At 48.3% G+C, this 12,989-nt stretch overlaps 1 protein-coding gene across 2 annotated transcripts; it reads right to left on the reverse strand.

The window, feature by feature from the left end:
* Positions 1-1,111: 1,111 nt before the first annotated feature.
* Positions 1,112-12,505, reverse strand: PIK3IP1 (phosphoinositide-3-kinase interacting protein 1). 2 transcript variants are annotated; one of them, XM_054005992.1, is made up of 7 exons: positions 12,449-12,505; positions 8,107-8,379; positions 7,164-7,280; positions 6,836-6,952; positions 3,859-4,047; positions 3,636-3,714; positions 1,112-2,647 (listed from the first exon to the last, which is right to left on the reverse strand). In XM_054005992.1, exons 2-7 carry the CDS (start codon positions 8,171-8,173, stop codon positions 2,440-2,442), a joined length of 777 nt encoding a protein of 258 aa, XP_053861967.1. In that variant the 5' UTR covers positions 8,174-8,379; positions 12,449-12,505; the 3' UTR covers positions 1,112-2,439. The 2 variants fall into 2 exon arrangements, with proteins under 2 accessions (XP_053861967.1, XP_053861966.1); XM_054005991.1 differs by lacking the exon at positions 12,449-12,505 and having other exon boundaries at positions 8,107-8,691.
* Positions 12,506-12,989: the final 484 nt, after the last annotated feature.

Here is a 12,989-nt window from a genome sequence, read left to right on the forward strand (position 1 = left end):
CAGTGCATCACCAGGGACATCTGACTGGTGGCTGCAGACGGACTTGACTGAGCAAGGGCTTTGTAGAAGGTTAGGCTCTGATGCCTGACCTCTGTGCAAATCCTCTACAGAACTGCCTTTAGCTGGGGTAATGGAACAGGTGGCAGTGACAGCAGCTACTGTCAGGCCTAGACTTAAAAATAAAAAGCATTTGTCCTGCCAGCCAGTGTAACCTCCTGACTGTGTTTACGCGCCAGCCTTTCCCAAAGCAAGAGCCAGAGGACCTGCGCTGTCTCTGAGCAGGAAGTAAAACAGACTCCACTTGCCTCAGAGCAGAAAAGGAATAATTAGATCATCTCTCCACAGCCCCAGCCTGCTTGGTCACAGCAGCTTGTTCTGGGCTAGTGAAGAGACAGCTGCTTTTTTAGACATGCTCTGCTCCATTCTAATGCTGGACTTTGCCAGTATGTCTACAGAGTCAACATCCCATGTGTTAGCTCTAGGTGAAGGCATGTTCTTCTCTGAAGTGCGGTGGTGAGTGTGGTTGTCTCTCTCTCTTATGCAGGCTGGGGTTGTAGCTCTCAATGGGTACGTCTAGACTTACTTCCTGGTCCGGATGTAAGCGATCGATCTTCTGGGATTGATTTATCACGTCTTGTCTAGATGCGATAAATCGATCCCGGAAGTGCTCGCTGTCGACGCTGGTACTCCAGCTCAGCGAGAGGAGTATGCGGCATCGATGGGGGAGCCTGCCTGCAGTGTCTGGACCCATGGTAAGTTTGGACTAAGGTACTTCGAATTCAGCTATGTTATTAACGTAGCTGAATTTGCGTACCTTAGTCCGAAGTTGGGGGGTAGTGTGGACCAGGCCAATGGAGCAAAGGGTGAACTACACTAGCCTTAATTATTCTTTCCTTTCACTGCTTTGCAGTTTGGGGTAGGGGGCCTTGCCTGGGTTTGAACAATGCTGTTAGCCTGCTTGTGTGGCTATGTGCCCTGAAGGAGCTGAAACGTGTTCAGAAAGGCATGCTGAGCTGGTCCCATTTCCTACACGTGAGCTACTTCTTCAATTGAAGCCCACAGAGGTTTCCAGAGAACCTTTTTATTTTCCTTTTTAAGCTTTAATACAAGGTAGCACAATCTGCATCTTTATTTTATTATAATGAGGTATTTAAAATATTTACAAAGAAATGGTATTCAAAGGCTTTTAAAAAAACATTTTCCCTTTTCTGAACCATCTAAACATCAACACTTAATTTCTACTCCATAAGTTCCCTTAATGTAGATGGGTAGAAAACCTTAGAGGGCTTGAACCCTGCTGCAAAGATGGGGATGTGCATTTCTCTGAATTAGTCCTACACGGATTATGAACCACCCCACTCTGAGAACCAAGTGCTTCTTGCTCATACATGTGCCCTAAAATCTTTATCTAAAATGGCCCATTTTGGATAAACAACCCCTGCAGTGTGACCTCTCCTGCAGCCTGTGCAAAGGACACAGAACAGCATGCACCAGGCCTTGAGGTGCCTGCAATAAGGTAGCTGTCTTATCTGTCCAGTTGCATTCACCCTAGGACTGGTTTAAACTCTTGGTTGCTGGAAATACACCTCCCTGGGGAAAGTCTGAAAGGAATTCAGAAATGGCTACTATCCCTTTAAGCAGCAAAGAGTACTTGGCCACTCTCCCTGAAGCTGAGTGAGGGGTTGTCTACCTTCCCTCCACTTTTGAAATACTCCTGCTCCTCTCCTGCCCTAGCAGACAGCCTAGCTCAATGCTCTGGAACCAGGCTCCTGTTGTACCAGCCAAGGCGAGTGGGAATGGGTCCTGGGCACTGGAAGACTTTGCTTTATGAGCAGCTGAAGCGAGATCTCTTAAGCAATGCATTGGGGCTAACCATCTCCCTCCTCTGTAACCAAAACCTGTCTCCCACCTGAAACCGAGCTCTTCACTTGCCCATATTGATAGTTGGCAGTTGACTCTTCCCCTTCTCTAAAAGAAATTTGCCCGAGACAGCTTTTCTCCTCTTAAAGTAAAATGTAAAACTACATTCATCGTCTACATAACCCTGCTGTAAAGCTCCCACCTGTCTCTGATACTGCATCAGATTACAGGCTGAAATGCATATAACACTTGTCAAAAGGGAAGGGAACAGAAAAAGAGGATGTTGAGAGTTCCCATTCTGAAGTGTGGGGCTACAGTGGCACATTGCTAGCTTGGGAAACCACTCCCCCTCCCCTGCTGTAGTAATGCCTGGAGATAAAAGGGGTTGCACCAGTCCCCAGGTGAAACAAGTCCTGCTAGCCACCTACTGAACAGCCCCATTTCAGTGCATCTCCAAGTCCTGTCATTTGCTGGAATTCATCAACAAAAAAATACAAATGAACCCCCCCACTCCCAAAACAAGAGACTGGGGTCTTAGCCTCAATCATTTCAACCTGTGCCTCTCCTGACCCTAGCTCCTCAGGCACCAGGAGTACCTGCCTGGCCCATGAGAGGTGCATTGCCATCATGTGCCTCCTCCACAGGGGTCTGGTTGGTGTGCACTTCTATCGTGTTCTCATCCACAAGCTCACAGGCCTGGTTCGTGAAGGCAGAAAGTGGAAGGGTGATGCGCTGCATTTCCCGCTCATAAACGTTCTGCTCGTGCTGCTCCTTCAAGTCTTTGGCCCTAGAAAGAAAACCAGAACAGATGCTCTGAGGGCTGACTGCAGTAAGGTCAGTCCCTACAAGTGGGCACTGGCCCAAAGGAGCTGCAGCAGAAGGGAAGAGGCTACTGCTCCAACAAAAGACCAGGCCTTCAATAGGAATGTGAGATGCTGGGTTTTTCCCCAAACTTCCAACTCCAGTGGTGAAAGCACCCAGGCAAACAGAGCCAGGTGGGGTGTGGGGAGAGGTTTGTATTCATCCAGTAATACAATATCATGGAGGAATCAGGTTAAAGGTTAGAGCCAGTCCACTCCCACCTGTCACTGGACTCAAGGCCCGGACAGTAGCTATGGAAACACCATGTGACAGCTATCTGGATTTTAGTTTATGGCTCTGTCTTGAGTCCCTGTAACATGCAGGACTGCTGAGTCAAAGCAGGAGCTACCACTGTTTAGAGAAGCCATTAACTGTGAATGGTAGGAAAGGATGCAAGAGCTCTGGGTGGTGGCTGGCACTTGCACAGGTGAGGTGGGATAAACACACACTTTAGGCAATGAGTATCTTCCAGAAAGCAAACTGAGTTAATGGCACTGCTCAGAGTAGGTGTGTAATGATCTTATGTGCCTGCTGTGTTCCAAAGAGACTTGTTTCTCCAAACTACCTGACCCCTCACATGATAGCAAGGAAGGTGACACTTCTTCAGTGTCTGGTGCCAAGAAGTGGCTTTTTTTTTTTAAATGAGTGACAGTTACTGAACGCTATAGCGAAGGTAATTAATGAGAGGGTTATTATGGGACCTAATACCTCTGTGTTTAAATGAGTTCCATCGAGGCTATGACAAGACCAGATCTCACAGCACCACCACCACCACCAATGTATAAGAGCCTACCCTTCTCAGAGTCCTGCATGAACTGGGACTTAGATGTTATCTATAGTAGCTCAGAATTTCCTGACTTTTATAGGCCTGTATCACAGCCACAATGCAAACTCTTGATCCAGAGACTACTTACCTTTTGTAGATGTAGCCCACAACAATGCCAGCTCCAATGGCAATGATTATCACCATCATGATTAAGGCCATCACATAGCCTGTGGAAAAGGAGCACAAGCAACAAAGTTAGGAACAAGGCAGCACCTCAGCCTCTATGTACAGCAGTGGCTTTAGGGTTCAGAAAAGAAACATCCTGTTGTAGTCCCACTGAGGAATCTAGAGAGTGTTCCTGGAGGTCATACCTAATGTTCCCAAATCCTTCTTTTCTTTGGAGTTCATCCGGACTCTCTGACTGATCCCAATGACGGGCTGCACCGCAGCTGCCTCGCTCCGGACTGGTAAAGTATCAGCTGGTTCAAATACCTGGTCTATCCCCTGAGATACCTCAGCCGCAACTGTAGGGACCAGAGTCTCTGTGGAGGAGGTAACACCTGTTGGGGAAAAAAAATACATTAAAATATTAAAGTGTGTCACCAAAGTTTCATAGCAACAGCTATCTTGTGAATGGGGCACAAACCCATCTCAGACCCAAAACCCTGGGACCTTCCTCATCTTAGACTGACAAATACTCCCACTCCCCCTTAGATGTTACAATGCCTCCCTACAGATGGGAGAAAACACACACACTTTTCAGTTCAACTGCTGCTAAAGGTCAAGAGCAATCTAAGCAACTGGCAGAGCAAAGCACCAAAACAGGAGTAAGAACAGAGGTGAGAACTGATCCCAGAGCATTAATCAAAGGGCCACCAGGTAAATCCATTTGTAGCTCAATATACAGGGGGAAAAAAAAAAAAAAAATCACACTGAACAGCAATGACCAAGCTGATCAATATCCCCATACTGAACTCTTGCAGGAGCCCCTGCTGTTGTTCTATTTCCCTCCTGCCTCAACATTCTTGAGCGGGAAAGGCCTGCATGGGATTGGTCTATGAAAGAATTTAAGTCCATCACCACACTCTTATTTACAGCTTGCTACCAAACAGCCCTTGTGAAAGAGTGAAGGGAAGAGGGGGAGCACTCGCTCTGGGTCCACCATCTAGCTCATCTCTGACAAAAGCTAAAGGGGGTGTCAGCTCACGGCACTGGCAATATAAACCTTCCACATCCTAGTAAAGCATCATCCATGTGTCTCACTAATCTTCATATTCCATTTCATACGACTACTGTGGAGTAACGAAGGCCATACCAGCAGGACACGCTTCTACTCCCTGTCTGGCCTAGCCCTAGACAAGAAAAACTACCTTTTTGGAGGAGACCCTCACACTCACTATGCTGCCATGACTGAAAGCCACCCTCCATAGAATCTTTTCTATGGGTCTCAGAACCCCCATCCCACACATATGGCAACGTTCCTTCCTTTAGGCATTTTTCCTTGGAGCATTTTGATTCAATACCTCCAGAGTCTGTGATCATCCAGACTGACTTCCTGTATAACACAGACCATAGGACTTCCTTGAATTAATTTCTCTTTGAACTATAGCATATCTTTTAGAAAAAAACTATTATGTGATTCGGGTGGGAGGGGGTGTTGGGTTGGTAACAGGCAGGAGACCACCAGGAAATAAGGGTCCCTCTGCAGAGGGATGTTACTTCACACAGTGTCTTTCAGAAAAGAAGAGCATAGGATCTGGCAGGAGCTATCCCTGGGGAAGAGAAAGCAATGGGACAGGCCCTTCCCCGGGCAGACACACCACAGCAGGGAAGGTGGGTTTAATCTGACAAAATGGCTGAATCCCTGGCAACTGCACCAATTGCTCAGCATATTGGCTCCCAATCCCAAGCAGTTCCCCAGGCCTAGGACTTTTAAATAAAGAGCCGTAAATAGGGAACATCTGCTCTGCTTTGTCCTTAATAAGAAGCAGTCCCAGGGTAGGATTGAGAAGACTGAGGGAGACAAGAATTCTGAATCCTGCCTGGGGTGGGGGAGTACATGCAAGGAGGGACATGCTCTCCTTTAGAACAAAAGGGTGGGTAGAAAGACATGCATGGGGTCTCTTGGAAATCCTCCCAGCTTGGTATTGTCTGCAAACTTTAAGTGTAGCCTCTATTATTATCTAAATAATGTTTGAAGATATTAAACAGGACCAGACCCAATAGTGATCCCTGCAGTATCCCACTGGTTATGCCCTTCCAGCTTGACTGTGAACCACAGATGACTACTCTCTGGGAACATTTTTTTAACCAAAACAAATTTTGAAATGAAAGATGGGGGTGTCTGGGGGAGGTTTGGGGGGCACAGACTCTCAGACAGGACAGAGGAGAGCAAACAAGCAGATAGTTCAGACAGGATCAGTGCAGATGTGTTCTGTATTGTGCATGTTCTAACATTTTCCCTGGAATAGTTCTAAACAGATTATTCCGCACTCAAATACCTCTATCAGGAAGATTTTCCTGGTATGCCAGTTCTTCCCTTTCTTAATTTCTTCCTGTTGACCCTAACTATTCCCCCATCAGACAACTCCTCTCCATACATGTAGGTGGCTAGCCCATCCCCCTATCAATCCCACTGGGGCCAGTCTGGATAGCTTTACTTGTTTAATCTTTGCCCCCAGCCCCCTGTGGTTTCACGGGTGCCCCAGCTGTATGGGAAGCTCCCCACAAGCTAGTGCCTGAGCCTTACAGTCGCTGACATTCTGCTGCTCTTCGCTCCCCCCAGTTTGTCAACATCTGGGCTACCCACCCTGACATGGCCTTTCCCTGCAGTGACCCTAGGGGGACTAGGGGCTGGTGGGGAGGCGGCTGCGCAGATTCTCTCTCTGGGGCGCGAGACACAGCCCAAGGGGCAGACCCACACGTGGGAAGGTCCGCGATGACGTCACGGAGGGGGCCCTGGAAAGGGGTGGGGGACGGCGGCTCACTCCACGTGCAGGGGGCGGGGATAGCCCCGCCCTGGGGGCGGGGTCAAATTGTTTACACGCCGAGCTCTCGCCGCTGGGATGACATCATCCCAAAACGGGAGACCAATCGCAAGCCCCTAGAAGCTTGGCAACAGGGCAGCCAATCCCGCTGCAGCAGGGGTGGGGACTGGGAACTACACCCCCTCGTTTTTCACCCGATGCGCTCCCCCTGCGCACGTGCCCGGGCCCCGCTGACCCCACGCGGGGACAGCAGCGGGCACGTGGCCCCGCAGCGGGTGGGGGTCCCCGACTGGGGGAGGGGGGCTCGCGCCAGCCCGGGGAAGCGCGCGGGGAGCCCAGCGCCGGGCGGAATCCCGCTCACCTGGGCAGGGGGCGATGTCGCAGGGGCTCCGCTCCGGGATGCCGGCCTCGCCGCTCACGTAGCACCAGGGGGCCGCATCGCCGTCGGGGTTCCGGCAGCTGCTGTGATCCTCGGAGACTGGGGGCCGGGAAAGATGGTTAATGCGCGGCAGGGGCAGGGGCTGGGCTTCCACCCCCACCCAGCCCGGGAGGCGCACGCAGGAGCGGGGGGGCATGGGGACAATAACACAACTGAGGAGCTGTTTGGAGCCACCCCCTGCAATAAAACCCACCCACCGCCGAGTAGCAGCTTCGGCCGCCCCCGCGGTGGGGGAGCCGAGCGCACCTACCTGCAAGGAGAGCGGAGCTGTAGTTTCTCCCCACCGCCAGCCAGTTCAAGCACGGGTCACCGCTCGAGGTGATCTGTTGGCTACCCCGGTAGGACACTCCATTGCCACGGACACATTCTGGAGAGAACGAGAGAGCCCCACAGGCACTGAAACTACGCCCGCTTTGTAACCCACAGCAGCACCCCCTGGTAGCGGCGCCCCACGCTGCCTCCGTCTTCTCGCCTCTTCCTTCATCGCACTGTTAAAACATCAAAGTACCAAACACCCTCCCCTGACGCCATGACATTTCCTTTGTAAATGGGGGCAGCAAGTCTGTCAGCACAGCCAAGCAACTCTGCCGGGCTGCTGCTTCGCCTGGGTTTAGACTCTTTAAACTGCCCCGCAGGGGAGGTTTGGGCAACCAGCTCCTCTGATCTTCAAACTGGCACATAAAATAGGTCCAGTCCCCTTGAGTGCAGGGACGGGGCTACATGACCTCTCCGGGTCCCTACCCGGCCTATGATTCTCTCAAAGGGTACAGAAGACGTGACCGATCTCCAGACGCAGGGACAGTGGGGGTGCGGAAAGTGGAAACCATGCATTGGGTTGTTACTACTACTTCAAGCCAGGGAGAGCTGCCGCACCCCTAGGTCTAGCACCCCTCCGAAGGGGTGGCACAGGGAAAGGGGGGGATGCTCCGAAGGGGTGGCACAGGGAAAGGGGGGGAGATGCTTCCCTACCAATCTCAGCCCCTGGCAGAGACAGAAGGGTTTTCAGGAGGCTGAGGTTTGCCTTTGTTCCTGGTAACAAAGATGGAGCTCGGAGTCCCTCTCTCCGAAATCATACGGAATAAAACACTCCGATCCCATAGCAGGGCAATGCAGACTCCATCGCCTGCCCCCCAGCTCGGGGAGCTCTCGGGAGCAGGGTACGTGTGGGTGGTATGGGGTTGTTCAGCTCTCACCTTCGGTGGCAGACGCTGCTGTTAGCAGCGCGGCGCTGAGAAGCAAAGCTTGCACCCCGTCCAGCATCCTTGATCCAACCGGGCACCAGCAAAGGCTGAAGAAGTAGCCGTGGAAGTGTCAGCAATCTGGGAACGCTGCTCCCTGTCTCGCTCCGCTTTGGCCTCGGCCCCTGCTTTGCAGTTGGCAGATGTCTTGTTATTTTCTCCTTTGGTAAACAGGCTGGGCTCAAGCTCACTGCAGCGAAGGCTCCTCCTCTCGTTTCACTCTGGGTCCTAAACATGCAGCGAGAGAAAAACAGCTGCAGCAGAGAGAGTGGCGGAGCAGGCACCCCAGGGTCTGTGCGCCCGACCCCTGGCGCTGAGAGTTTTGAGGAGTCAGTAATATAAACGGTGAAACAGAAGCTCTAGGGCAAACCCCGGCAACCGGGGCTTTCACGTCCCCGGACCTCCGAAGGTTTTGCACGATTCTGGGATCGGCGAGGGGCGCCCAGGAACCAGTTATAGCCGGAGTTAAATCGCATTTAACCCCTCCGTGTCTGTTGTGTGCACACAGGGCGTAGTGGAGCCTCTTCAACTCCTTCGGCCTACTGCCTATGGGGAGGCGGTGTGCTTCTGCTCTGCGGCACCACTCTCACCCTCTGCTGCAATCTCTTTGGGGATAATAATCCCCAGGCCCACACCCATAGACACACCAAGGAATATACACACCATTCAGAGATGGAGAGAGAGAGGCAGGGCCTGAAAAAAATTGCCCCTCCTTTAAGGTAGTCTCGTTTCAACCCCTCCATCCAAACTTTGTATATTATGCTAGATTCACGTTCCAATAGGGTTCTTGGGAGTCCAGCAATGCTGCTCCTTGATCTGTCTGCAAGAGACACTAGTGTAATGGCAACAGAGGGTCCTGTGGCACCTTTCACAGAATATCAGGTTTGGAACAGACCTCAGGAGGTCATCTAATCCAACCCCCTGCTTAAAGCAGGACCAATCCCCAGATTTTTACCCCAGTTCCCTAAGTGGCCCCCTCAAGGATTTAACTCACAACCCTGGGTTTAGCAGGCCAGTGCTCAAACCACTGAGCTATCCCTCCCCCATTAAGACTAACAGAAGTATTGGGAGCATAAGCTTTCGTGGGTAAGAACCTCACTTCTTCAGATGCAAATGTAATGGCACAACTTTCCCCTTACCACCTTCAGCAATGAATCCCTCTGTGCCACTAGTCACCCACGGAGGGAGTTAGGTAAACTTGATTTCCTGTGTGACAATGCATGTTATGAAACAACGCCATTAGATGTTTTTTGCTAGTCTAATGGATTGATTGGTAACAGCGTAGGGTGACCAGATGTCCCGATTTTATAGGGACAGTCCCGATATATATATATATTTTTTAATATAGGCTCCTATTACCCCCCCACTCCCTGTCCTGATTTTTCACACTTGCTATCTGGTCAGCCTATAACAGTGTGATGATAGCCACAGAAGGGCCATGCTTGCTGTCCCACAGGAATAGTGCCATGGAAGTGAGGGTTTGAAGAAAAATATGATTCTAGAGTGAAGAAAGATGGATGTTATTCTATTCAGGTTCTTATACTGCAGCGCTATGGTATCTGAGGGAAGGTATTTGCAAAGTAGAAATAAAAATATTTTTGCATAACAGTTGGCAGGAAACCTGGTAGGGTTCATCTATACTATTGAAACTGGGGTGCATGTGTTTGCCTGTCTCAGCTTCTTCCTACAGCCTTGAAATCAGTGACAGAACATGTCTGCATGATGTGGGAGAGATAGACCCAGGTTGGCACCTTTTAGACAAGATCCTGAGCTTAATCATGTGCAATTAATAATAGTATATTGGAAACAAACCTGAGCTGCTGGAGTTAATGAAGGTGTTTATAGCTATAATTGCTTGTTATTACCAAAAATATTTCCCTTACTCCAACAGCTTAATAGAGGGAGAAAAAAAAAATTTGTCTCACAAGTGTAGCTTCCCGATTTTCAGCTACAGGATGGGTCACAGGCCCCATTTTACATATTAATGTGTGATTCCTTCCAACCTCTACCAATCTGGATCCTTGGCCTCCATATTCGTGACCTCTTTGGTTTTCCCAAGGATCCTAATCCTGTCCTCTTTAGTCTGGATATGAGGAGGAATTTCTCTCTTTTAGCAATTTACACAGGGGGAAGATGGCCAATGAAGGGCTCCCTATTCACCTGTAACTACCAAGGTACACCCTTATTTCCTAATTTGGGTTTCTCTGAGTTTGCCATAGTAAGCAGGAGATCCCAAACAATGTCACTAAACCTGGTGGTACTCACTAACACCTAGGCTATGCTTTCACCTCAAGGACATCAATTCCTAGAGCTTCTCTGCTTTTCTTTATTTAATCCCACATAATTTAGAATCTGTGGCTCTGGTCCTAGCTTTCTGGAGAAATGTTCACAGCAGAGAATGAGAGGTGAAAACTCCCTGAAAAATACTGTTAGTGTTGGTTCCATTGTAGGCATTCTATCAAAATAATGCAACCTTTGTAGCAATTTAAAACAATAGGTTTAAAATAGTTATTTCTATTTTTAAATATGTAGGAGGCACTCAGATACTGTGATGAGGGTAACCATATGAGTACCTATATTGACAGACTGTTGTTTCCTGTTTTAGACAAATTAAAAACAATCAGCTAAAATATTCATCCCTTCTGGATGGGAGAAAGTCTCTTAAAAAAGTCTAGGGAGGAAGGATGCGCTTGTGGTTAAGGCACAAGACTGTGAATACAAGGTTCTATTTCTGGCTGTGCCACAGAGCTTGTGTGTGACCTTGGGCACTCCACTCTCTCCTCTGTACTTCATTTTCACTTTCTATAAAATAGGGGTAGTTAATCATGATTTCCTACCTTCGAGGGATGTTGAGAAGATCAGTGCTTATAAAATGCTTTGGAATCATCACATGGAAGCTGCTAAAAGAGTGAAAAGTATTTTTATACCAGAAGGCTACAAGGTCTAATGGCTAATGGATGACTGGGCATCCAGCAAGTGTATATTCTACTGGTTCTCCACATGATCTTGGTGAAGTTAAGCTTCCTGGGGCTTGTTTCACCACCTGTAAAATGGGTATATTAGTACTCACCCACCTTTAAAGGACTTTGGCATCATTGGTGAAGGAAGCTGCATAAGTACTGGTTCCTACTAGCTGAAATGTCTGCTCTGTTTAAATGCTTTATGTTTTACTGTGGGGACAGACTCTTGCTAGGCCAGATTCCAAGGTCTTATTTCTGGCAGTACTTTCACTGAAGTCTGTGGAAGTTTTGACTAAGGCTGTAGGATCAGGCCCTCTGAATTCTGCCTAGATTGAAGCTGATGGAAAGTACACCTAGGCATCCAAGGGCAGAATTTAGCCGTAGCTGTTTGCAGTGTGAGAAACCATTGTTAAATCAAATTGATTTATTTTAGCTCATCCCATGAGACAAATTAAAGCTTCATAGCCATCTACACCAGAGACACCTCCTTACCCTCAAACTGATCCAGAAACTGCAGGGCTGGGGAGAGATCTGTGGAAACAACACTCAAATTTTCCCAATCCTCCCTCCTGTATATCAGGGTATGAGCTGTGCTTCTTATCCCACACAACTAAGTTCACTCAAAACTTTATGAACTTCCAGTCGAATCAGGGAGTCTAGGAGGGATTAAAAAGCTGCATCCAAAGAAGTGGGCTGTAGTCCACGAAAGCTTATGCTCTAATAAATTTGTTAGTCTCTAAGGTGCCACAAGTACTCCTGTTCTTATTACCAGGAAAGCACAACAGCCTTTTCCACCTGTCTGACTTGTACACATTTCTTTTTTCCTTTTATCTCCAGTTTTTCTGGGATGCCAGGGCAGATTTAGGCCCTGCAGTTTGACAGAGCAAAGTCTAATGAGATGCCATGGAACTCCAGAGAGCGGGGAACTCCAGAATTAAAGGCTGTGCCTGCTCATTAGGAATGGATTGAATCTATTTGCTCTGTTCTTACAGCTGAGAGCTTCTGTTATTTTCTAGAGACTTTATTTGAAAAGGAGCTGTTCCATCGATTATTGGATGGATACCTCTGTGCTACATCCATGGCACTTCTCAATCAAGGATCTTGAAGCATTTCACAGAAGTACACTGGTATGCCATTTTACAGCTAGGGAAATGGAAACAGAGAGGTTATGTGATTTTCTCAAGTTTGCATTGTGAATCCCTGATCTAGGTTCTGTTCACAGCTCTGTCTTGTGCTCAGTTTGGTGCTTTAACCATTACACAATACTGCCTTCCATTGATATATCTGTATCCCCAAATGCAGACACTGTCTGTACAGGCTGATATTATGGCATTTACCTTATAATAGCAGACCAAACTGTCACAGATGTTTTCTTCTTCCAGACTGTCCCTTTGGTTTTCTTTGTTCTACTTCTTCACCTGTGGAAAAACTTAAAGTTTAAAGAAATAAATATTCCAGGGTAGTTAAGCTCTGGAATAAGTGGCCTAGGAAGGTGGTGGAATCTGTCCTTAGAGATTTTTAAGAGCAAGTTAGACAAAGATATGTCACAGATGGTCTAGATAATACTTAGTCCTCCCTTGAGTGCAGAGGACTGGACTAGAAGACCTATTGAGGTCCCTTCCAGACCTGTAATTCTATGAAAATAACAGTGGAGCTTACCTGCCACACAGAGTGCTTCACACAATGAGGCAATGTTTGTAAAGGGCCCCGAAGACAGAAGGCAACAAGTATACTAAGTGTTCTTAAGTACTTACAACTCCAATAAAATGCAGATAATTCTGCAAACCATTCCTACTCCCAGATCGATCATAAAACAATGTCAGGGTTTCTCACCTAACAAAGTCATCCTTACAAGCTGCTTCAGGAGACAGAAAAATT

This window comes from Malaclemys terrapin, chromosome 16 (genome assembly GCF_027887155.1).
Source record: "Malaclemys terrapin pileata isolate rMalTer1 chromosome 16, rMalTer1.hap1, whole genome shotgun sequence".
NCBI lineage: Eukaryota > Metazoa > Chordata > Testudines > Emydidae > Malaclemys > Malaclemys terrapin.